Source organism: Sturnus vulgaris, chromosome 27 (genome assembly GCF_052056855.1).
Source record: "Sturnus vulgaris isolate bStuVul1 chromosome 27, bStuVul1.hap1, whole genome shotgun sequence".
Classification (NCBI taxonomy): Eukaryota; Metazoa; Chordata; class Aves; order Passeriformes; family Sturnidae; genus Sturnus; species Sturnus vulgaris.
Genome location: NC_142269.1, coordinates 4161767 through 4187632, shown reverse-complemented (window position 1 = coordinate 4187632; position 25866 = coordinate 4161767). Strand labels below are relative to the sequence as shown.

At 52.3% G+C, this 25866-nt stretch overlaps 1 protein-coding gene across 1 annotated transcript in view; it reads left to right on the top strand.

Annotated features, from left to right (window-relative positions):
• The first annotated feature begins 1151 nt into the window (after nt 1-1151).
• The window catches only part of SRCIN1 (SRC kinase signaling inhibitor 1), a 103775-nt gene continuing 79060 nt past the window's right edge, over nt 1152-25866 (top strand). Inside the window, exon 1 of the mRNA XM_088179435.1 lies at nt 1152-1358. Within this exon, the coding sequence (XP_088035561.1) occupies nt 1337-1358 (22 nt within the window). The 5' untranslated portion in view covers nt 1152-1336. The remainder of the gene's footprint in view (nt 1359-25866) is intronic.

Below are 25866 nucleotides of genomic sequence, written 5' to 3'. Positions count from 1 at the left end.
TGAACTCCCCCAGCCCCCTGAACCCCCCAGAACCCCCCGTCTTTCCTGACCGCCCCGACCCCTCTGAGCCCCCTGTCACTGTCGCTGTGTCCCCACCACAGTGGCCACCAGGGTCTGAGCCCTTTGTCACTGTGTCCCCACCTTGGTGGCATCACAGGCAGAGCCCCCCATGGCTGTGTCCCCATCGTGCTGTGTGACACTGGGTGGGTGACACCGGGTGTGTCCCCAATGTGCTGGGCACTGCCAGGCACTGCCAGAGCCCCCTGTCACCGTGTCCCCACCTTGGTAGGTGACACTGGGTGGGTGACACTGGGTGTGTCCCCACTGGGCACTGCCAGGCACTGCCAGAGCCCCCTGTCACCGTGTCCCCACATGGGTGGGTGACAGCGGGTGGGTGGTGACAGTGGGTGTGTCCCCACTGGGTGGCCACTGCCATGCAGATGCTGAGCCCTGTGTCACTGTGTCCTCGGTAGGTGACAGTGGGTGTGTCCCCACAGTGCTGGGCACTGCCAGGCACTGCCAGAGTCCCCTGTCACGGTGTCCCCACCTCGGTCGGTCACCTCAGCCCTGCAGGTGTCCCCCTGCCCGTGCCAGGTCTCTGTGCCAAGGTGGCCCAGCCCTGTCCCCTCCCTCCCACCTGCCCAGGTGCGGCCGCACCACAAATTCCGCCTCTTTTTCCCCCAAAATCCGCCCCTCACCCCGTGCCCGGCTGTGCCACCTCCGGGGACACCCAACCACTGTCCCCACCCCACGCCAGCCCGGGTGACCCCACCAACATCCCCTCACCCCCCAGCGACCCCAAACCTCACGGGGACGGCTCCTCCCTGTCCCTTCCTGTCCCTCCCTGTCCCTCCCTCCCCCTGCGCGCTCCCGCGGGTCCCGACTGTCACCCGGCGACAGCGACAGCGACGCGCGCGTGCCCCCGCGGCCGAAAAAGGAAAATAAACAACAAAAAAAAAAAAATCCCCGTCGGAGTCCTTTAAGAGATTGAGCGGGGCCGTCTCCCCCTTCCCTGCGCGGGTCCATCATGAGCTAATGTGTTTTTCACGTTCGTTCCCTTTTTTTTTTTTTTTTTTTTTTTTTTTTTTTATCTCTCGCGGAGCCGCGCGTTCTCCCACGCGCAGCCGGGCGCGCTCCCGGGCGCGCTCCCCGCGCCCACTCCCCGCCGCCGCCGCTCCTCCCGAGCTCGGCCGGGCCTGAAGCCCCTTCTCCAGGCAGGAAAGGAGAGGAGAGGGGGGGAAAAAAAAAACCAAAAAAAACCCCCCCAAAAAATAAAAAAAAAAAAGAGGAAAAGCGGCAGGACAATAAAAAAGCGAAGCAGCCTCGGCGAGCAGAAATGGGGAATACACCCTCTCAAGGCATGTCACTCTCACTATGTGCATCCATTCTTAAGTAGCAGGTATTTTTTTTTTATTCGTGTGGTTTTTTTGCCTCTTTTTCCTCCTTCTCTCCCTCCTTTCCCCCCCTTCTCCTCCCCAGCCTTTTCTTTTCTCCGTCTCGCCGCTGATGCTCGGGGTGCTTGGGGGGCGATGGAAAACGCTGTGGCCGCTGGTGCCGGAGTTTTGGTGGCCGCCCAGGCAGGGCGTGCGCGGGGCTGTGGCGCTCCGGAGGGGCGTGTGACAAACAGAGGGACGCGGTGACCCCCCCCCAACCAGCCCCCTTCGGGGTGGGGGGTCGGTGATTTTTTAATTTTATTTTATTTTATTTTAATTGGGGGGGGTTGTTGTTGTTGTTGTTGCCCCATTGGAGATTCCTGGAAATGGGGAGCGCTGAGGGGTTTGGGTTCCCATGGATGCTCCAGCCCCCCCTGACCGCGAAATTTACGGGGGTGTTTTGGCCACCGAGCCGCGCTGGGGGCGATCGGGCTCGTTTTTTTTTTTTTTTTCCCAGCCGTGGGCTCTCCCCTACCTGCTGCGTTCCCTTTTCCTCCTCCCCAGCCTCTGCCAGAGACACAAAGGCCAGCACGAGCCACCGGGTGGCCCCCGGGGCGACATTTTCCAGCATTCTCGCCAGCACTAAAAAAAAAAAAAAAAAAAATAAAAAAAAAAAAAAAAAAAAAAAAAAAATTACAAATCTGGCGCATCCCTGGCTAGGCTGGGGCGGAGGGAAACTTAAAATAACTCCGGAGGTCGCCAGCCCTGAGCTGCTCGGGGGGATCTGAGCCCCCCCCCCCCGTGGGTGCGAGGCCACCCAGCCCCGCCGAGGTGACAGCGACACGGGCGGGGGTCCCTTTGTCTGTGCTAGCCACGGGCAGCTCGGCGCTCGCCCCGCGGCCTCTCCCTTGTCTTTGTTCTCGCCTCGCTGGCGGTGGCAGCGGGCTGGGCGAGCGGCGGTGCCCACGCGGGTGCCCACGCGGGTGCCCACGCACCCTGCCCACCCCATCCCGGGGAAGTTGGGCTGGGCTGAGCCTGGAGCCGGGAATGCGGCCGGAACCGGAGCCAGGGCCCCTTCCCGGAGTCTCCAGGGGTGACACGGGGGTCGCAGCCGTGCGCGGGGCAGGGGTCCCCCCCCCCATCGCAAAGGGGGTTCAGCCGCAAAGACCCCAAAGCCGGGCTCTGAGATTCCCAAAATCCGCGTTTCTGGGGGCGCAGGTGCCTTCCCTGGATGCTCCAAGGCTTTCAGGGCGCTGGGAAAAGGGGCGGGGGGCTCTCCATGACCCCCCCGTGTCCCCCCCAAACCCAGCTCAGGGGTTCAGGGCACTGGAGCCCCTGGGTTGTTCCAGCCCCGGCGGCGGCTGTTGCTGGTTTTAATGAGGAATTCATTTCCAAGGCGTTAATTATCTCCCAGCAAGCCGCCCCTGGGAACGGCTCCGTGCCCCTGGCAGGAGCCCCCTCCCCACTGGGAGCTGCTGGGAGGGACTGGGACCCCCTCGGGGGGTGGGGGGCGGCTGAGGAGCCCCCGAGAGTGGCAGGGCGGTCACAGGCTCGGTGTTTTCGTGCGGGAGGAGCCGCGGGCTTTGTCCCCTCCCGGCAGGGTGGGATGCTCGCCCCTCTTTTGGGGGGGAATTTTTGGTTTTTGTGGAATGTCCTGGTCAGGTTCTGGGGGTGCTGGTGGGACGGGAGAAGGTGGGGACAGCCCTGGCTGGGAGGTGGCACTGGTGGGGTGTGGATGTCGTTGCCAGGCGAAACCAGGAAAAACATGGATTTACCCCCAAAAATGCGATTTTCCCTTTAGAAAAAAACGGGAATAAAGGCGCCTCCCTGCTGGGCTGGGGGCATGAAGCAGGCAGGACGCCCTGGTGAGGGTGACACCTCTGTCCCCTCACATCGTCCCCTCCCTCCGCCCTTCCCTCCCCCTCACCCAGGGCCGGCCTCGCTTTCCTTTTCCCTTTTCCCCAAAAATCCCCCATTCCCACCCTTCCCGTGGCTCGGGGGTGTCACCCACTGTCCCCAGGGGCCACCGCCGCGGGGAGGGGGGACGGGAGGGACAGAGCCATCAGGGCAGGCTTTAATTAGAGCCATCGATTGTCGCCATCGATCCCCGCTGCGCCCCATGGCAGCGACAGCGGCCCCGGGGAGGGGACAGGGCCAGCCCCGAGTGTCCCTGAGCGCGGGGGGACAGGGTGTGAGAGTGACCCTGGGAAGGGAACGGGCATGGGAAAGGTTTGGAGCGGCTGAGGGACCTGGGAATGTTGATCCTGGAGAAAAGAGGGATCGGGGGGGACATTCTGAGGTCCCGGACAGGAGGGGACAGGAGGGGACATCCGGGACCAAGGGACAGGAAAAGGTTTGGAGCAGCTGAGGGATCTGGGAATGTTGATCCTGGAGAAAAGAGGGATCGGGGGGGACATTCTGAGGTCCCGGACAGGAGGGGACAGGAGGGGACATCCGGGACCAAGGGACAGGAAAAGGTTTGGAGCAGCTGAGGGATCTGGGAATGTTGATCCTAGAAAAAAAAATGAGGGATCAGGAGGGACCTTGTGGATCTGCACAAGGGACAGGGAAGGGTTTGGAGCTCCAGGAGCTGGGAATGTTCATCCTGGAAAAAAAGGGACCTTCTGAGGTCCGTGACAAGAAGGGACAGGAAGGGACATCAGGCTCTGATCCCAAGGGACAGGGAAGGGTTTGGAACTCCAGGAATGGCTGAGGGAGTGGGAAAGCTGATCCTGGAAAAAAATGAGGGATCAGGAGGGACCTTCTGGATCTGCACAAGGGACAGGAATGGGTTTGGAGTTCCAGGAGCTGGGAATGCTGATCCTGGAAAAAAAAAAAAGGACCTTCTGAGGTTCATGACAAGAAGGAACAAGAGGGGACATCAGGGACCAAGGGACAGGGAAAGGTTTGGAACACCAGGAATGGCTGGAGTGGGAATGTTGATCCCAGAGAAAAGAGGGATCAGGAGATGCTCTGTTCCCGGTGCTGGGGTCATCCCCAGTGCTGGGATAACGTCCCCAATTCTGGGATAATGTCCCCAATATTGGGATAATGTCCCCAGTTCTGGGACAATGTCCCACCCTGGCCATGGGGTCGTGTCCCCACGCTGCAGCACCATCCCTGTTTTCCCACCAGCTGGAATTTAGAATCCAGCCGCTGGTTTGGAGGTGCAGGACCCCTGGGGGGGGGGGGGTCAGATGTGCTGGGGAAGGGCAGTGGGGAGGCACAGGAGGGTCAGGGGTGACACAGAGCCCCCGTTTGTGTCACCTGCTGTCACCTGAGCCACCCCCAGGGATGGCTTTTCCCTCCTTTGGCTCCTTCCCAGCGGCTGAGTTTGGGAATTCTCCTTGTTCTCTTTATTCTTTATTCCCTTGATTGGTTGTTATTTATTAATTTTTATTTGTTAGTTATTGGCATCATTTTTAAACTCGCCCTGAGGTGGGAAATGGAGCCCTGAGGGTCCTGCTCTGGATTGGGATGAGAGGATCCCACAGGGCTGGGATCCCACACGGGTCCCTGCATCCCAGATCATTCCCTGATCCCGTGAAATTCTGTGATCCCAAATCATTCCATGATCCCAAATCATTCCGTGATCCCAAATTGTTCCATGATCCTGAATCATCCTGGGATCCAATGAAATTCCCTGATCCCATGAAATTCCATGATCCCGTGAAATTCTGTGATCCCAAATAATTCTGTGATCCCAGATTGTTCCATGATCCCAAATCATCCTGTGATTCCCATGAAATCCCGTGATCCCACGAAATTCCAAGATCTCAAATCATTCCATGATCCCAAATCATTCCATGATCCCAAATCATTCTGTGATCCCATGAAATTCTGTGATCCCAAATAATTCTGTGATCCCAAATTGTTCCATGATCCCAAATCATCCCATGATTCCATGAAATTCCCTGATCCCACAGAACTCCAGGCCCGAATTCCACAGGGTGAAGACCTGAGCCCGTTCACCCAAACTCCGTGGGATTCTCGTTTCCCAAACCCACAAATGGGGGCTCTGCCCCCCGGAGACAGCACCTCCAGCCCCCCCCCCGGCTTTGGGACCACCCCAAATCCACCCCAAACTCACTCCAATACACCCCAAATCCATCCCAAATCCATCCAAATCCTCCCCAATCTACCCCAAATCCACCCCAATCGATCCCAAATCCACCCATATCCACCCCAAACCCACCCCAATCTATCCCCAATCCACCCCAAATCCCCCCCAAACTCACTCCAATGCACCCCAATCCACCCCAATTCTTCCCAATCTACCCCATATCCACCCCAATTCACCCCAAATCCACCCCAATCCATCCCAAATCCACCCCAAACCCACCCCAAATCCACCCCAACCCGCCCCAAATCCACCCAAATCCTCCCAAACTCACTCCAATCCACCCCAAATCCATCCCAAATCCACCCCAATCCCCCCAAATTCACCCAAACCCACCCCAATCCACCCCAAATCCCCCCCAAACTCACTCCAATCCATCCCAAATTCATCCCAAACCCACCCTAAATCCACGCAACCCCACCCCAAACCCACCCCATATCCACCCCATATCCGCACCAACCCACCCAACCCCACCCCAAGTCCACCCCAAACCCACCCCAATCCATCCCAAATCCCCCCAAACTCACTCCAATCCACCCCAAATCCACCCCAATCCCCCCAAACCCACCCCAAATCCACCACAAATCCACCCCAAATTTACTCAAATCCACCCAACCCCACCCCAAATTCACCCAAACCCACCCCAATCCACCCCAAATCCCCCCCAAACTCACTCCAATGCACCCCAATCCACCCCAATTCTTCCCAATCCACCCCAAATCCACCCCAACCCCACCCCAATCCACCCCAAATCCACCCCAAACCCACCCCAATCCACCCCAAATCCCCCCCAAACTCACTCCAATGCACCCCAATCCACCCCAATTCTTCCCAATCCACCCCAAACCCACCCCAACCCCACCCCAATCCATCCCAAATCCTAAAAGGATCCTCCTCCCTCCTCCTCCTCCTCCTCCCCCCCGGAGCTGCAGGTGCTGCGGGGCTCGAGGGCTCTCCAGGCTCATCCCGACAATGAAACTTTGCCGTCAGCGGGTTTTATTTTATCCCTCCCCACTCGCTTTTCCTCTTCCACAATCCGTGCAAATGATGGGGTTTGGGGTTTTTTTAACATTTTTTTTTGTTTTTTTAAATAATTTTTTTGTTTTGTTTTGTTTTGTTTTGGAGATTCATCTCCAGCAGATGATGGAGAGGGTGGGAGGAGAAGGAAGGGAAGGGAAAGGAAAGGGATAAAAACATTTCGGGGTTGTTTGTGTTGTTCTCCCGCTGCTGAAATGTTCGGATTGAGCAGGAGAGGTGGAGTCTGGGAATCCAGGAACTGGGAAAAACTGGGAAATGTGGGAGAAGAATCCCAGTTCCAAACTGGGAGATGTGGGAGATGAATTCCAGTTCCATACGGGGAAATGTGGGAGATGAATCTCAATTCCATACTGGGAACTGTGGGGGATGAATCTCAGCTCCAAACTGGGAATTTTGGGAGCTGAATCCCAGTTCCAAACTGGGAATTGTGGGAGCTGAATTTCCCTCCAAAGGTCTCCAGGTCCTGTCAGGGTGTGGCGCTGTCCCCTCCTTTCCCTGTTCCTGCTCCCTCCCTCCCTCCCTCCCTCCCTCCCTCTCTCCTTTTCTTCCTCCCTCCTTCTCCCTTTCCCTCCTTCCCTCCCTCTTTCCTTTCTCTCTCCCCCTCTCTTCTTCCTCTCCCTCTCTCCTTCCCCTCTCTCCCTCTCTCCTTCTCTCCCTCTCTCTCTCCCTCCTTCCCTCTCTTTTTTCCTCTCTCTCCCTCTCTCCCACTCTCTCCTTCCCTCTCCCCCACCCATCCCTCCTTCCTTTTCTCCCTCCCTCCCTCCCTCTCTTTTTTTTTTTCTCTCTCTCCTTCCCTCTCTCTCTCTCTCTCTCTTTTTCTCTCTCTCCCTCCCTCCCCTCGATCAAAGCCAGGAGCTCTCGGGGATTTTTCACTTCCCGAGCCGCGTGAGCCTCCCAAGGACACTCAAGGACGCCGCGATGGAGCCTCCCCTGCCTTCCTCCCCTTCCTCCTCCTCCTCCCCTGCCTTCCTCCCCTTCCTCCTCCTCCTCCTCCTCCTCCTCCCCTGCCTTCCTCCCCTTCCTCCTCCTCCCCTGCCTTCCTCTCCTTCCTCCTCCTCCTTCTCCTCCCCTGCCTTCCTCTCCTTCCTCCTCCTCCTCCCCTGCCTTCCTCTCCTTCCTCCTCCTCCTTCTCCTCCTCCCCTGCCTTCCTCCCCTTCCTCCTCCTCCTCCCCTGCCTTCCTCCCCCTCCTCCTCCTCCTCTCCCAGTTCCATCTCCCCCTCCCTTTTGTCCCCCCCGTGTCGCGGTCCCGTGGGCTCAGGGCCAGGCCCCTCAGCTGCTCCCTCTGATTCCAGACCCCATGAAATCCCCGCAGGAATTCGGGCTGGGATGGATTTTCCATGGGGTCACATTCCCGGACCTCGAGGGAATTTTTGGCGGCCCCATCCCGACCAAAAGAACTCCAGGAGAGTGAAAATCTCTGGGAGATTTTCCCGGATTTTATCTCAGGATAAATTTTGGATGGGAAGCTCCGGTGTTCCCAGGGCTGGAGAGCACACAGGTGAGGCCGAGATCAAAACCTGGGAATTCCAGCTGGGAATTCATGATTCCACATGAGAATCCATGATTCCAGCTGGGAATTCATGATTCCAGCTGTGAGTCCATGGTTCCAGCTGTGAGTCCATGGTTCCAGCTGTGAGTCCATGATTCCAGCTGTGAGTCCATGGTTCCAGCTGGGAATCAATGATTCCACCTGGGAACTCATGATTCCAACTGGGAATTCCAGCTGTAAATCTGTGATTCCAGCTGTGAATCGGTTCCAGCTGGGAATTCATGATTCCAGATGAGAATCCATTATTCCAGGTGTGAATTCATGGTTCCAGCTGTGAATCCAAACTGGGAATTCATTATTCCAGCTGGGAACTCATAGTTCCAGATGGGAATCCATGATCTCACCCAGGAATTCATGATTCCAGATGAGAATCCATGATTCCAATTGGGAATTCATGATTCCAACTGGGAATTCATGATTCCAACTGGGAATTCAAGCTGTGAGTCCACGATTCCAGCTGTGAATCCATGATTCCAGTTGTGAATCCATGATTCCAGCTGGGAATTCATGATTCTGGCTGGGAATCAATGATTCCAGCTGTGAATCCAAACTGGGAATTCATTATTCCAGCTGGGAACTCATAGTTCCAGATGGGAATCCATGATCTCACCCAGCAATTCTTGATTCCAGATGAGAATCCATGATTCCAATTGGGAATTCATGATTCCAACTGGGAATTCAAGCTGTGAATCCACGATTCCAGCTGTGAATCCATGATTACAGCTGTGAATCGATTCCATATGGGAATTTATGATTCCAGCTGAGAATCAATGGTTCCAGCTGGGAATTCATGGTTGCAATTGTGACTCCATCATTCCAGTTGGGAATTCATAATTCCAGCTGTGAATCCAAACTGGGAATTCATGGTTCCAGCTGGGAATTCATTATTCCAGCTGGGAATTCATGGTTCCAGCTGGGAATTCATTATTCCAGCTGTGAATCAATTATTCCAGCTAGGAATCCAAACTGGGAATTCATTATTCCACCTGAAACTCGTAGTTCCAGATGGGAATCCATGATCTCACCCAGCAATTCTTGATTCCAGCTTGGAATTCATGGTTCCAGCTGGGAATTCATGATTCTGGCTGGGAATCAATGATTCCAGCTGTGAATCCAAACTGGGAATTCATTATTCCAGCTGGGAACTCATAGTTCCAGATGGGAATCCATGATCTCACCCAGCAATTCTTGATTCCAGCTGGGAATTCTTGATTCCAGATGAGAATCCATGATTCCAGCTGGGAATTCAAGCTGTGAATTCATGATTCCAGCTGTGAATCCATGATTCCAGATGAGAATTGATGATTCCAGCTGGGAATTCATGGTTCCAATTGTGACTCCATGATTCCAGCTGGGAATTCATGATTCCAACTGGGAATCCAAGCTGGGAATTTATGATTCCAGCTATGAATCCATAATTCCAGCTGGGAATTCATTTTTCCAGCTGGGAATCCAAGCTGGGAATCCATGGCTCCACCTGGGAATCCATTATTCCATGTGGGAATTCATGGTTCCAATTGTGACTCCATGATTCCAGCTGGGAATCCATGGTTCCAGCTGGGAATTCATTATTCCAGCTGGGAATTCATGATTCCAACTGTGAATCCAAGCTGGGAATTCATGATTCCAGATAGGAATTCATGATTCCAGCTGCAAATTCATGATTCCAAGTGGGAATTCGTGATTCCAACTGTGAATCTAAGCTGGGAATCCACGGTTCCAAGCTGTGAATCCACCATTCCAGCTGTGACCCCACCATTCCAGCTGTGAATCCACCATTCCAGCTGTGACCCCACCATTCCAGCTGTGAATCCAAGTTGGGAACCCACAGTTCCAGCTGTGAATCCACGATTCCAGTTACAAATCCACCATTCCAGCTGTGACCCCACCATTCCAGCTGTGAATCCAAGCTGTGAATCCACGATTCCAGCTAGAAATCCACGATTCCAGCTGTGAACCCGCCATTCCAGCTGTGACCCCACCATTCCAGCTGTGACCTCACCATTCCAGCTGTGAACCCAAGCTGGGAACCCCCTTCTCCCTTCCCCCCCTTCCCTCCCCAATCCCAGCACGGGCTCGCGCCGCCCCCAAGGAGCCGCCCTTGGCCTCCTCCTCCTCCTCCTCCTCCTCCTTCCCCTTTTCCCGCGAAAATTCCCGAATTTTGGCCTCTCAGGTGTCGCCGGGAGCCGAAGGAGATTCCCGCAGGTTTTCCCCCCCGCGGCGCGTTACAAATCGCGCCATAAATAATTCAACCCCTCCGCAATTAAACAAACAAAGGAATAAAGCGAATTTCCGGCCGATTTTCTGCTCACATTCCACGCTTTTTATTGGGTTTTGTTTCCTTGCTCTTTTTTTTTTAACACCTCAGAGATTATTTAGTCGGATCCATGGCCAGGAACCACTAAAATCCCAATTTTTTTAGGGGGGAAACCACCCCAAAATTCCAGGGGAAATGGGGATAAAATGGCTTGACTGGGTTGGGTTTTTTTTTTAACTATTCCAAGGAATTCTGAGTCTCCCATTGGGATTTTGGGGTCCAGGAAAGGTCATGGAGCCCTTTCCCACCTTTCTCCCTGCAAAAAAAAAAAAAAAAAGGGAATTTTGTGGGGTTTGTGTCTCCTCAAGCCCCATCCTGGTCATTCCACAACCCCAAAATCCCCAAAAAACGAAGGCTCAGAGCAGCTCTGGGATTTTTTTTGTAGGATCTGGGAATTGGGATCAGCAGGGAATGGGATTTTCCAGGTGTGGATCCATGGGGTTGTGAATCCCCTTTTCCCCCCACATTCCCCCATATCCATTATGGGATGGTGGTTGTTGGCGGGGCAGTGCCAGGGAATGGGGTCAGACCCTAAAACTGGGGGTGGGAAGGGGATTTTTTGGGATTTGGGGCCGGCAGGATGGGTGGGATGGATCCGTGGTCCCTGACGATCCTATTTTCCCCCCACGAATTCCCCCATATCCATTAAAGGATCCTGGGGCCAGACCCCAAATCTGGGACTGGGATTTTGGGATTTGGGGCCAGCAGCTTCACTTTGGGGTAAAAAAAAAAATCCTTTCTGTGCATTCTCCAGGAAAAAAAAAAAAAAAACCACAAAATTCCACGATTTTTATCCTTCCACGCCGTGAACTCTTCCCAAAAAATCCCTCCTGGAGCTGAGCCCCAAAACCCCACAGGTGTGGGGTGGGATTTTTTGGGGTCGGTTTGCAGCCTGGTTTGGGATATTCCTCTCTTTATTTTGGGATATTCCTCTCCCTCTTTAGGGATATTCTCCTCTCTCATTTGGGATATTCCTATCCTTATTTTGGGATATTCCTGTCCCTGGTTTGGGATATTCCTCTCCCTCATTTGGGATATTCCTCTCCCTCATTTGGGATATTCCTCTTCCTATTTTGGGATGTTCCTGTCCCTGGTTTGGGATATTCCCCTCCCTATTTTGGGATATTCCTCTCCCTCTATAGGGATATTTCCTCTCCCTATTTTGGGATATTTCCTCTCCCTATTTTGGGATGTTCCCCTCCTTATTTTAGGGTATTCCCCTCCCTCATTTGGGATATTCCTCTCCCTATTTTAGGATATTCTCCTCTCTCATTTGGGATATTCCACTCCCTCTTTAGGGATATTTCTCTCCCTATTTTGGGATATTCCACTCCTTATTTTAGGATATTTCTCTCCTTATTTTAGGATGTTCCTCTCCCTCTTTAGGGATATTTCCTTCCCTATTTTAGGATATTTCTCTCCCTGTTTTGGGATATTCTTCTCCTTATTTTAGGATATTCCCCTCCCTATTTTGGGATATTCCTCCCCTTGTTCTGGGATGTTCCTCTCCCTCTTTAGGGATATTTTCCTCCTTATTTTGGGATATTCCTCTCCCTATTTCGGGATATTCCTCTTCCTTATTTTGGGATATTCTTCCCCCTGGTTTAGGATGTTCCTCGCCCTATTTTAGGATATTCCCCTCCCTCATTTGGGATATTCCTCTTCCAATTTTGGGGTGTTCCTCCTCTTATTTTGGGATATTCCCCTCCCTGTTTTATGATATCCCCCTCCATCTTTTGGGATATTCCCTTCCTTGTTCTGGGATATTCCCCGTCCCTATTTTGGGATATTCCCCGTCCCTATTTTGGGATATTCATCCCCCTGGTTTGGGATATCCCCCACCCTACAAGCAGGAACAAATTCCCACGTGTCATCCATGTGATCCCGCGGAATTTTCCCTCTTTTCCCTCTCCGTGTCCCGTTCCCAACCCTTTCCCCGCCGCTCTTTAATTTCGGGTTTTTTTCGCTGCTTTTTGCTTGCTCTGATTCTTTTTTTTTTTTTTTTTTTTTTTTTTTTTCTTTTTCCCTCCTCCGAATTCCCAGGAAAAAAAAAAATAAAAAACAACAAAACCTAAAAACAAAACAAAACAAAAAACACAAAAAATCAGACAAACAACAACAACAAAAAAAAAACAAATAAAGGGAAAAAAAAAAAAAAAAAAAAAAAAAAAAAAAAAAAAAAAAAAGACCCGAATTTTTTTTTAAAAATTCCCAATAATAATAAAAAATTCCCGGCTGGAATTTCCCGCGGGCATTCATGAATCTCCTCCTTTCCTGTCCCTACCCAGGGCTCCATGGAATTGCGGGCGGGAAGAAGCCAGGACTGTGTTCCCTTTGTTTAAAGTCTCCAGGTCAGTACCGGGGGCCCGCAGCGTCCTCCCCTTTTCCCTGATTTTTCCAGAATTTTTCCATGAATTTCATGGATTTCCCCGCCCCTCTCCCGGGAGCCGGGCCCGTGGTGGGTGAGGGGAGCACCCGGAGCCCGATTTTTGGGATGTTTTAGGAGGAATATTCCTGATTTTTGGGATAATTTAGAGATTCTTACCCAATTTTGGGGATATTTTAGAGGTTCTTGCCCACTTTTGGGGATGTTTTAGGAGGTTCCCACCCAATTTTGGGATGTTTTAGAGGGTCCTGCCCGATTTTTGGATGTTTTGAAGGTTCTTACTCAATTTTTAGGATATTTTAGGAGGGACATGCCTGATTTTGGGGATATTTTAGAGGTTCCTGCCCAATTTTTGGGATATTTTAGAGATTCTTGCCCGATTTTGGGGATGTTTGGGAGGTTCTTACCCAATTTTTGTGAGGTTTTAGGAGGATTAGGATTTTTTTTTCTATTTTAGAGGTTCCTGGCTGGATTTTGGGATGTTTTAGGAGGAACATGCCCAATTTTCGGGATGTTTTAGAGGGACCAGCACGATTTTGGGAATATTTTGGAGGTTCTTACACAATTTTGGGGATATTTTAGAGGTTTCTGGCTGGATTTTGGGATGTTTGAGAGGTTCTTGCCCGATTTTGGAGAGGTTTTACAGGTTCTTATCCAATTCTTGGGATGTTTTAGGAGGAATATTCCTGATTTTCGGGATGTTTTAGAAGGTTCCTGTCCATTTTTTGGGATTTTTAGGAGGCTCCTGCCCGATTTTTGGTCAGCATCCATGGTTGAGGCGTCACTTCCCGAACTTTTGGCAGAGGACAGGGTGGATTTGTGGGATTTTGTGGTCCTGAAAGATCCTTTGAGTTCCTAAAAGGATTCCTGGTGTCCCTAAAAGGTTTCCTGGTGTTCCTGGAGAGATTTTGGGTGTTCCTAAAAGGATTCCTGGTGTCCTTAAATGGATCCCTGCTGCTCCTCCTTTTTTTTTGATTCATTTGTGATTGTTTTAGGGATTCAGTGGTGATTTTTTGGGATTCAGTGGTGATGGTTTTTGGGATTCAGTGGTGATGGGTTTTGGGATTCAGTGGCGATTCTTTGAGATTCAATGGTGACAGTATTTTAGGATTCAATGGTGACTTTTTTGGGATTCAATGGGATTTTGGGATTCAATGGTGATGATTCTTTGGGATTCAGTGGTGATGGTTTTTGGGATTCAATGGTGATTCTTTGGGATTCAGTGGTGATGGTTTTTGGGATTCAATGGTGATTCTTTGGGATTCAGTGGCGATGGTTTTTGGGGATTTAATGGTGATGCCCCTTTGGGATTCAATGGTGACAGTATTTTGGGATTCGGTGGTGATTTTTTGGGGGATTCAATGGTGATTTTTTGGGATTCAATGGTGTTGGGTTTTGGGATTCAATGGTGATGTTATCTTGGAATTCAGTGGCAATGTTTTTTTGGGGATTCAGGGATGATGGTTTTAGGAATTAATTGGTGATGGTTTCTTGGGATTCAATGGTGATCCTTTGGGATTCAGTGACAATTCTTTGGGATACAGTGGTGACAGTATTTTGGGATTCAGTGGTGATTTTTTTGGGGATTCAGTCGTGATGATTTCTTGGGATTCAATGGTGATTCTTTGGGATTCAGTGGCGATGGTTTTTGGGGATTTAATGGTGATGCTCCTTTGGGATTCAATGGTGACAGTATTTTGGGATTCAATGGTGATGTTCCCTTGGGATTCAGGGGTGATTTCTGGGGGGGATTCAGTGGTGATTTTTTTTTGGGGATTCAGTCGTGTTGATTTCTTGGGATTCAATGGTGATTTTTTTGGATTCAATGGTGATTTTTTTGGGATTCAATGGTGATTCTTTGGGATTCAGTGGTGATGGTTTTTGGGATTCAGTGGTGATTCTTTGGGATTCAGTGGTGACAGTATTTTGGGATTCAATGAGATTTTGGGATTCAGTGGTGATTTTTGGGGGGGATTCAATGGCGATGGTTTTTGGGATTCAGTGGTGATTCTTTGGGATTCAGTGGTGATGGTTTTTAAGATTCAGTGGTGATTCTTTTGGATTCAGTGGTGATGTTATCTTGGAATTCAGTGGCGATGATTTTTTGGGATTCAGTGATGATTCTTTAGGATTCAGTGGTGATGGTTTCTTGAGATTCAATGGTGATGTTTTTTAGGATTCAATGCTGATTTTTTTAGAGATTCAATGGGGATTTTTGGGGGGGATTCAGTGGTGTTGGCTTTTGGGATTCAGTGGTGATTTTTGGGGGGGATTCAATGGTGATGTTTCTTGGGATTCAGTGGCAATGTTTTTTTGGGATTCAGTGGCAATGTTTTTTTGGGATTCAGTGGCAATGGTTTTTTGGGATTCAGTGGCAATGGTTTTTTGGGATTCAGTGGTGATTCTTTAGGATTCCATGGTGATGGTTTTGGGATTCAATGGTGATGCTCCTTTGGGATTCAGTGGTGATTCTTTAGGAATTCAGTGGCGATGGGTTTTGGGATTTAATGGTGAATTTTGGGATTTAATCGTGATTCTTTGGGATTCAATGGTGATTTTTTGGGATTCAGTGGTGATGGTTTTCAGGAATTCAGTGGTGATGGTTTTTGGGATTTAATGGTGATGCTCCTTTGGGATTCAGTGGTGATTTTTTGGGATTCAGTGGTGATGGTTTTCAGGAATTCAGTGGTGATGGTTTTTGGGATTTAATGGTGATGCTCCTTTGGGATTCAATGGTGATTTTTTGGGATTCAGTGGTGATGGTTTTTAGGAATTCAGCGGTTGAACAGAGCTGTCAAACCCCGCACAGGAAGCTCAGCAGAGGGCTGGGCACAGGATTTGTAGGACTTGCGAGATTTGGGAAATCTTTTCCAACCAGCAAAGCCCCTCCTGACCCTTCCCCCCCCAACACCCCCAGCTCCAAACCGGGAACCACAAACCCTTGGTGGCACCTCCGGAGTCACGAGCGCCAGGGTGACACCCTAAGGGACAGTTCCGCGGGATGAGGGGCGGGAAGGATGGAAAACAAAACCCTTTTCCCGACCCTTTGGAACATTTTTCCTGCCTCCCGTCTGTTCCGCCTCTGTCTGGGGGGATGAAAGCGCCGCCGAGCCCTGGCGGAGGTGACAGCGACAGCGAGGCCGGCGCTAATGGGGACATTAATGAGCTTTGTGTCCCTGCCCCAAAGCTCGTCCTGACCCTTCCCAAGGTTCGTGAACACCTGGAGGAAACCGGAGCCGCTTTCATCCCCGCGTTCCGGCCGGGAAAAAACCCTGCAGGCAGCCAGGGAGGGGGTGGAGGTGGCTTTTGTCCCCAAAAGTCCTCGGGTTTTGTCGCCAAAGTCCTGCTGGAGGTGTTGGAGGAGCTGGGGAGAAAATGCCCGGGATGGGGTGAGCCGGGAATTCTGTGTGGGAATGGTGGGAATGGTGGTGGCCGCCCAGGGGAAGGGTGGTGGCACTGCCAGAGCAGGGGACAGTGTGTCCCAGTGTCCCCTGGGACATTCCCCAAACCCGCAGGACAGGGGAGTGTCCCCATCCCATCGGGACAAGGCAAGGGCTGTCCCCAACCCTGTGGGACCCGGGAAGTTTGTCCCCATCCCAGCAGGTCAGGGGAATGTCCCCAGGGAATGTCCCTCATCCTCCTCATCATCTTCATCATCTTCATCCTCATTCTCATCCTCCTTATACTGCTCATCCTCATCCTCCTCATCCTCATCATCTTCATCCCCCTCATCCTCCTCATCATCTTCATCATCTTCATCATCTTCATCCTCATTCTCACCCTCCTTATTCTGTTCATCCTCCTCATCTTCCTCGCCCTCCTCATCATCATCCTTATTTTCCTCATACTGCTCGTCATCCTCATCCTCATTCTCATCCTCGTCATCTTCCTCATCCTCCTCCTCATCCTCATCATCCTCATCTTCATCCTCCTCATCCTCCTCATCCTCCTCATCCTCATTCTCACCCTCCTTATTCTGCTCATCCTCCTTCTCTTCATCCTCCTCCTCCTCATCTTCCTCATCCTCCTTCTCCTTATCCAGCTTCTCCTCCTCATTCTCATCATCCTCATCCTCATCCTCCTCCTCCTCCTCCTCCCCGGCCCTGTCTGGCCCCTCCATTCCCCCGCTGGCTCCTGGCCCTGGTTGCCACCTGGCCACCATCGCTGCTTCCCCCGCCCACCCCTGTGTGCTTCACCCAAATCCATGGGGCAGAGCAGACGCTCCCAAACCCTTCCCGACGGGAATTTCGGGGCGGACCCACGGGTGATCCACGCGGGGAGCAGCGAAATTCCCCGGAAAAAAAAAAAAAATCCCGAGTGGAAAAAAATAATTCCCGGGTAGAAAAAAAAAATAATTCTCGGGAGGAAAAGAATAATTCCAGGGTGGAAAAAAAGAAAAATTCACGGGTGGAAAAAAATAATTCCCAGGTGGAAAAAAAAATAATTCCCGGGTGGAAAAAAAAATAATTCCCGGGGGGAAAAGAATAATTCCCGGGCGGAAATTCCCCCCGGAACCCCGGGATGATGGAGCCGCTTTTCCATGCTGTGGGATGAGCAGGTGTCCGGGGGCCGGGGCGGGGAGAGATCCCCAAAATAGATCCGGGCAGGGAGGGGGGGGAGGATGCGGCCCCAGCTCCCCCCGGGCAGCTCCTGCCGGAGCCGCCTGACGCCTGCGGCCTCGTCAGAGCTGTGCCTATAATTACCGCACCTATAATTACCGCACCGATAATTACCGTCTGATGGGCCGCAATCAGAGCTCCAGCGGATGGGGGGGGGGAGAGGCCTTGGCTGCCTGAGAGAGCTTCCAGACATTCCTGGTAGCTTCCAGACATTCCCAGAGCATTCCAGACATTCCTGGTTCCTTCCAGACATTCCTGGTTCCTTCCAGCCATTCCCAGAATCTTCCAGACATTCCCAGAGCATTCCAGACATTCCCAGAGCATTCAAGACATTCCCGGAGCGTTCCAGACATTCCTGGTTCCTTCCAGACATTCCTGGTTCCTTCCAGCCATTCCCAGAATCTTCCAGACATTCCCAGAGCATTCCAGACATTCCTGGTTCCTTCCAGACATTCCTGGTTCCTTCCAGCCATTCCCAGAATCTTCCAGACATTCCCAGAGCATTCCAGACATTCCCAGAGCATTCCAGACATTCCCGGAGCGTTCCAGCCATTCCTGGTTCCTTCCAGACATTCCTGGTTCCTTCCAGCCATTCCCAGAATCTTCCAGACATTCCCAGAGCATTCCAGACATTCTCAGAATCTTCCAGACATTCCTGGTTCCTTCAGACATTCCCGGAGTATTCCAGATATTCCTGGTTCCCTCTATCCCCTCCTGGTGCCTTCCAGCCATTCCTAGAACCTTCCAGCCATTCCCGGGGTATTCCAGCCATTCCCGGATCCTTCCATCCCCTCCTGGTTCCCTCCAACCATTCTTGGTGCATTCCAGCCCTTCCCAGAATCTTCGAGACATTCCCAGTGCCTTGATCCCCTCCCAGTCCCTTCCATCCCTGCCCGGTGCCTTTTTCAGGTTCCTTTCAGCCATTCCCGGTCCCTTCCATCCCATCCCATCCCATCCCATCCCATCCCATCCCATCCCGGTGCCCTCAATCCCTCCTGCGCTGTCTGGAGATGGATTTTGGGAAAGCCGAGGGACCAAGGAGTCAGCTCTGTGCCCAGAACCTGCGGGGTTGGGCTCCTTGTGGGATCGGGGAAAGGTTTGGGATGGAAATCCCAAAATCTCAAATCCCATCAGGCAGGGACCCCCTCCCACCATTCCAAACCCTGCCCAGCCCAGCCTTGGACACTTCCAGGGATGGATCAGCCCCAGCTTCTCTGGGAATTCCATCCCAGCCCCTCCCCACCCTCCCAGGGAGGAATTTCTTCCATTTCTCCATCTGTGAAAGCACAGCAGAGATCCCCGGCTCTGTAAAGTTCTGCAATCCCAGAAGGGTTTGGGTTGGGAGGGACCCCAAAGCTCATCCCGTGCCAAGGACGGGACCCCTCCCACCATCCCAGGGCACTCCAAGCCCTGTCCGAGCTCCTGTTCCACCCACAAAGCCCCAAATCCCCGCTCTCAGCAGGGATCCCTCACCCCAAACCACAGGGCTGAGCTTCCCCACCCTCCAAGCCCCCAAAATTTTGTTTTTATCAGCTCAAAATCCTTATACAAACCCGCAAAAACTCCCCAAAATCCCCCAATCCCTCATTTCCTGCTTCCCTCTCCCGTTTTTTCCCCCCAGTTCCTCACTCCATCCACCGTGCCCAGTTTAAACCACAGCTCCCAGCCCTAGGCGAGGTTTTAAAGCTTTTATCGGAGCACAGGGCCTGAAATTCACAATAAAACCCAACAAATAGCGATGATTCAGAACCTCACCGCTGCAAAGAGCCGGACCAGGACCTCAATTAAGCCATTTGTAAATCGTTAATTTAAGAATTGCTCTCGGATGCCTTTAAATCGCTCCCTCCTGCAGTTTCCAAACGGGTAAAGAGAGCAGGGATATGAACGGAGAGGTCGGGAAATGTCATTTATCCGCTGGTTTTGGCACCGGCAGCGGCTCCGGATTTGTTTGAAATCCCGAGGCTGCCTTTGGAGGGAGAGGAGCGGTCCCCAGGTGAGCTGGGACCTGCTGGGGGATCCCCGGGGGATGGATCTGGGAGCTGCCAAAAAGGTCTGGAAAAGCGCTGAGTTATTTTTAAAATCCATTTTTAAATGGTTAAATGCAGAGGAAATAAACGGGATTTTTTAAAGCCAGGTGAGGTTTGGATCTCCAGCAGGATCCCTGGAGCGGGATGGGAGCAGCTCCCAGGGGTGGCAGTGACTCCCCTGGATTTATCCTGATTGTCCCCTGGAATGAGGGGACAGGGACAGCCTGGCAGTGGCACAGCCGGCGGGTTTGAGGATGTGGAATTTTGGGATCTTCCTGCATTAAAAAAAAAAAAAAAAAAAAAAAAAAAGGGAGAAAAATCTGCGGCTGCCTCATCCCTGGAAATGTCCGAGGCCAGGCTGGGGGTGGGATTTTTGTGAACCCCTCCACCCCAAACCCCCCTGGGATCCTTCCGATGACCCCCAAAGCTCCTCGAGCAGAGAATTTGTGCCCCCAAACCCCAGCGCTGCCCTTGCCGAGTCCTCTCCTTTCTCCTCTCTCCAAAACTGAAATCCTTTCCCTGCATCCAGCTGCTCCTGGCAGCTTCTCCCTTCCCATCCCACCTCCCGCGGGTGGATTTTGGGGATATTTTAAGGCAGAACCGGGCACATCTCCCGATCCCGCGGCCGATCCTGCGCCTCCGCGCTGAGCAAAGTGAGCAAGAGGAGAAGGGAAAAAAAAAAAAAAAAAAAAAAAAAAAGGTTCTGGAGCAGCGGGATTTGGGGCCGTGCCAGGGCACCGGGTGGGCGCCGGGTGCCAGCCGAGGCCCCGGAGGTGTCGCTGCAGCCCCGGGAGGCTGTGCCAGGCTCCGCTCGGCTCCGGGGAACAAATTCTCGCCTCTCGCTTCTCCAGGAGGGGCTGGGTTCCGTCACCAGCTGGGGAACAAAACCCCCAAAATCCACGGATTGATCCAGAGGGTGCCGGGGCGGCCGCGGGAACAGCTTGGGATGAGAGAGGGGCCGTGGGAGGCTGGAGGGGACCTGAGGGTGCCAAAATTGCCTCGGTCCCACCTGGCACCGCTTGGCAGCTCCCGCCTGGGAGCGGTGCCGGGCTGTGCCAGCGCCGAGGGCGATGCCAGGCTCGGCAGATGTTGCCCGCAGATCCGAGCAGGCTGAGCCATTCCAGACACCTCCGGCTTCTTCTGCTCGGGCTTTGAGGTTTTGGAGGGGTTTTTTTGGGTTTGTTTTTTTTTTTTTTTTTTTTTGGAGTGATTTGAGAACTTGGCTGGGTTTGATCAGGATCCGCAGTTCCTTCAGCCGGGGGAAGGCTCGGATCGCGCGGTGCCAAAAGGTCTTAAAGTCTTTTAAGGAGTTTTTTTATTTTCCGCCGCTTCACTCGGTTCCTTTCCTACAGATCCGATCCTTCCACCGGCACTCGCAGCCGCCGAGTGGAAAAGATTTTTCTTGCCCACCCTCCAAGCCCCCCGAATTTTTTTATCAGCACAAAATCCTTTTACAAACATCCCCAACATGCCCCAATCCCTCATTTCCCGCTTCCCTCTCCCATTTTTTTTCCCCAATTCCCGCTTCTCTCCCATCCAGTTTAAACCACAACTTCCAGCCGTAGGCGAGGTTTTAAAGCTTTTATCGGAGCCCGGTTTAAACCACAACCGAGGGGCCGAGGGGTTTTTTCCCATCCGGGGTTGGGTCTGGCTTGTCCTGCTTGTCCCGCTGTCACTGTCCCCGCAGCCTGTCCCCTGCCACCACCCCCGCAGGGGCCGGGGCACAGCTCGGGGCACAGCTCGGGGCACAGCTCGTGTCCTGACGCGGCTTTTTATTGGAGTTGGGGTTGTGGAACGCGAGGAGCGGGAATTAATTTGGGAATTTCGGGAAGAGTTTCCTGGCCAGGCTCTGATTTTCCCTTCGCCTTCTTTTCCACCCACCTCCTGCTCCCAGAGCCGGCGGACAGCTGGGAAAGGATTCTTGTCTGCCTGTCTGCCTGTCTGTCTGTCTGTCTGTCTGTCTGCCTGTCTGTCTGTCTGTCTGTCTGACTGTCTGTCTGTCTGCCTGTCTGTCTGCCTGTCTGCCTGTCTGCCTGTCTGCCTGTCTGACTGTCTGACTGTCTGTCTGTCTGACTGTCTGTCTGTCTGCCTGTCTGCCTGTCTGTCTGTCTGACTGCCTGTCTGTCTGTCTTTCTGTCTGACTGTCTGCCTGACTGTCTGTCTGCCTGTCTGTCTGTCTGACTGTCTGTCTGCCTGTCTGACTGTCTGCCTGTCTGTCTGTCTGACTGTCTGATGTCTGTCTGCCTGTCTGCCTGTCTGTCTGACTGTCTGACTGTCTGCCTGTCTGCCTGACTGTCTGCCTGTCTGTCTGATGTCTGTCTGATGTCTGTCTGCCTGTCTGCCTGTCTGCCTGACTGTCTGCCTGTCTGTCTGATGTCTGTCTGCCTGTCTGCCTGTCTGACTGTTTGTCTGACTGTCTGACTGTCTGCCTGTCTGTCTGTCTGTCTGATGTCTGTCTGATGTCTGTCTGCCTGTCTGTCTGATGTCTGTCTGACTGTCTGTCTGTCTGATGTCTGTCTGCCTGTCTGTCTGCCTGTCTGCCTGACTGTCTGCCTGTCTGCCTGACTGTCTGACTGTCTGCCTGTCTGTCTGACTGTCTGCCTGTCTGTCTGCCTGACTGTCTGCCTGTCTGCCTGTTTGCCTGACTGCCTGTCTGACTGTCTGCCTGTCTGCCTGTCTGCCTGTCTGACTGTCTGACTGTCTGCCTGTCTGTTTGCCTGTCTGCCTGTCTGCCTGTCTGCCTGCCTGACTGTCTGACTGTCTGCCTGTCTGTTTGCCTGTCTGCCTGTCTGCCTGTCTGTCTGCCTGTCTGTCCGTACGAGGACAGGCGGACTGACAGAGCCGGGAAAACCTCAAATCCCACATCCCGCCCGAAATGGGAACATTCAATCCAACCTGGCACCGGTATGGAGGAAATGGGCACATCCATGCCCACCTGGCACAAAAATCTGGGAATGGGCACATCCATCCCCACCTGGCACAAAAATCTGGGAATGGGCACATCCATGCCCACCTGGCACTGCCATCCCCCTGGGAATGGGCACATCCATCCCCACCTGGCACAAAAATCTGGGAATGGGCACATCCATGCCCACCTGGCACTGCCATCCCCACCTGGCGCTGCCACCCTGCCCTAAGCCGTGCTGGGCACGGCCTGATCCACCCAAGGGCAGCACAGCCGAGTTTATTTTGGGCTCCGTCCCCTCCTGGATCCGCTCTCCGTCCCCTTGGATCATCCCTGGCCTGGCACATCCCCGCTCCTGCCCCTCCCCCTGCCGGGACGCCGCGCTCCGTTTGTCCCCGAGCTCTGGTGACACAAAGGCCGCTCTGTGCCACCGTGCGAGGGCACCGCATGTGCGAATATTGCTCGATAGACTCGGGCGGGGCGGGCACAAAGCGCCTCTGTCCGAGCCGGCATTCCCGAGCCGTGAGTGTCCCACTGCTCCCATTGTGCTGCTCCCGGGTGGGGGGGGGGCTCGGGGAGAGCCGGGAATCACGGGGGGATGGGATGGGATGGGATGGGATGGGATGGGATGGGATGGGATGGGATGGGATGGGATGGGATGGGATGGGATGGGATGGGATGGGATCAATGGGATGCGGGGGAGAGGGAGCTGGGAGTGGGAATGGAGCAGGAACGGAGCAGGGAATGGAACAGGGAATGGAGCGGGAATAGAGCAGGGAATAGAGCAGGAATGGAGCAGGAATGGAGGAATGGAACAGGGAATGGAGCAGGGAATGGAGCAGGAATAGAGCAGTAATTGAAGAATGGAGCAGGGAATGGAGCGGGAGTGGAACAGGGAATGGAGCAGGAATGGAGCGGGAATAGAGCAGGGAATAGAGCAGGAATGGAGCAGGAATGGAGCGGGAATGAAGCAGGAATTGAGGAATGGAGCAGGAATGGAGCAGGGAATGGAGCAGGAATGGAGGAATGAAACAGAGAATGGAGCAGGAATGGAGCGGGAATAGAGCAGGTAATAGAGCAGGGAATAGAGCAGGAATGGAGCAGGAATTGTGGAATGGAGCAGGGAATGGAGCGGGAATGAAGCAGGAATGGAACAGGGAATAGAGCAGGAATTGAGGAATGGAACAGGGAATAGAGCAGGAATCGAGGAATGGAACAGGGAATGGAGCAGGAATGGAGCAGGAATCGAGGAATGGAACAGGAATGGTCGCAGCACCGTCACCCGCGGGCTCGGGAGGAGCTCACGCCGCTCCCCGGGAGCTGCGATTTTGCCGAGAGCAGAATCGCGTCTGGGAGCTCAGGTGTGAATGCAGATGTCTCACCTTGAGCTGCTTTTAGCGGATTTTTTCCCGGGAATTTCCTCCTGGACACGCCGCGGTGTCACCAGCGGTGAGGTGACACCTTTGTCACCCCCCCTGCCAGCTCATGGTCCAAGTCACCACCTTGGGAAAGCCCAAAGTGGGGGGAAAAAACCTGATATTTGGATTTAAATCCAGGTGTTTCCCTCCCTTCCGGGGGGGTTTAGGCTGCCGGGCCCTGCTGGGGACTGGCTGGGATTTATCCCGGGATAAATCCGGGTGCTGGAACTGCCCTGGGCTCCTTCCCCCATCCCGGGGCAGCTCCAAATCCCTGTGGAACGTGGGGACAATGGGGACAGTGGGGACAGTGGGGACAGTGGGGACAGGGATGTGGCAGCGAGGCTCATTTACCCCTCACAATTAAAAGGTCACTGCATTTTTCTTTCTTTTGTTTCTTTTTCTTTTTCTTTTTCTTTTTCTTTTTTCTTTTTTCTTTTTCTTTTTCTTTTTCTTTTTCTTTTTCTTTTTCTTTTTCTTTTTCTTTTTCTTTTTCTTTTTCTTTTTCTTTTTCTTTTTCTTTTTCTTTTTCTTTGCCTTTTTCTTTTTTTTTACTTTTTTCTTCTTTTTCTTTTTTCTCTTTTTTTCCCTTTTTTCCCTTTTTCCCCTTTTTTCTTTTTCCCCCTTTTTTCTTTTTTCCTTTTTTCTTTTTTCTTTTTTCCCCATTTTCCCCCTTTTTCCCCTTATTTTTAAAAATTTTTTCCCTTATTTTTTTTTCTTTTTTCCCCATTTTTCCCCCTTTTTATTTAGAGCAATTCCCGCCTCTCCCCCAGGCAAAAATCAACCTCACACAGATAATACTGAACATTAACAGGACATAAACGCTCAGGAAATTATTCCCTCAACCCCAAAATAAGGAAGAGAAGGAGGGGAAAAAAAGCCTGAGCGATTCCAGGAGAGCTCAGCTGGGAGGAGAAGGGATTTTTTTGGGAATGTTCCTCTTGTCGTGAGTGTCGCCTGTGCCAGCTGTGACTCACGGCTGCTGGGGAGCCTGGGAAGCTCCAAGGGGGAGCTCAGGGCTCTGGAATTTCTCCCTTCTTGCCCCTGGGAACCGGGAGCGCTCCTGGCCCTGCTCTCTCCGTGCCCCAGTGTCAAAAAAAAACCAAAAAACAGGGAAAATCCAAACTGGATTGGAATCCTGAATTCCCAGCTCTTCCCACCTGGCTCTATCTGAGCCCTCGAGGCTCGTGGGAGAAACTTTGGGGCGCCAGAAACGCCAGGAATGGGAAAGGCAAATAAAAAAAAATAATAAAAAAAAATTAGGTTCTCAAAGTCTCTTCCCAGTGCTGGAAAAGATGAGGGAAAGTGGGAAAGGTTGGAAGTGCCGGGGTGGGTGGGACCTTCCAGGACAGCACGAGTGTCCCCGTGGTGTTCGGGTGACAGGAAAGGTGCCGGGGGAGATTTAAATCGGATATTTGGGACAATTTCTTCATGGAAAAGGTCGGCAGAGCTGCAGGGAGGGGACACGTGGGGACACTTGGGGACACCTGGGGACACCTGGGGACACTTGGGGACACTTGGGGGTTGCTGGTGGCACGTGGGCGCTGGTGGAATTTTGGGAGGGCTTTTCCAGCCTTATCGATCCCAAGATTCTGATTGGAATTGGAATTGGAATTGGAATTGGAATTGGAATTGGAATTGGAATTGGAATTGGAATTGGAATTGGAATTGGGTTGGAGTCTCATTGGGTGGCAGCCGGGCTGGAGGGGACCCTGTGACACCGGGGGGGTCACAGCCCTGTGGGGTTTGGGGTCCCTTTGGCACCTCCCTGGGACCCCGTGCCATTTATTGAAATTATTCAAACCTACTCTAAACTAAAAACACAAAAAAACCACCAAAAATTCACACCCATAACCCGCTAAAACCTAAACCACAACATGTCCCAAAGCCAAAAAAATTTAATAACAAACTAAATAAATCAAATCACAACCCACAAAAATAACTCCTCTAAATTTATCAACTCTTCAAAACAACAAAAAATTTTACTGTTCACTATTATTCATTTTTATATTTAAAAATACTTTACCTATTAAACAAACAGGTTTTTTTTCCACTTCTCTCAAAAAAAAAAAAAATATTCCCAAAACAGTTTTTTTAAAACTGCTTAAATCTATTT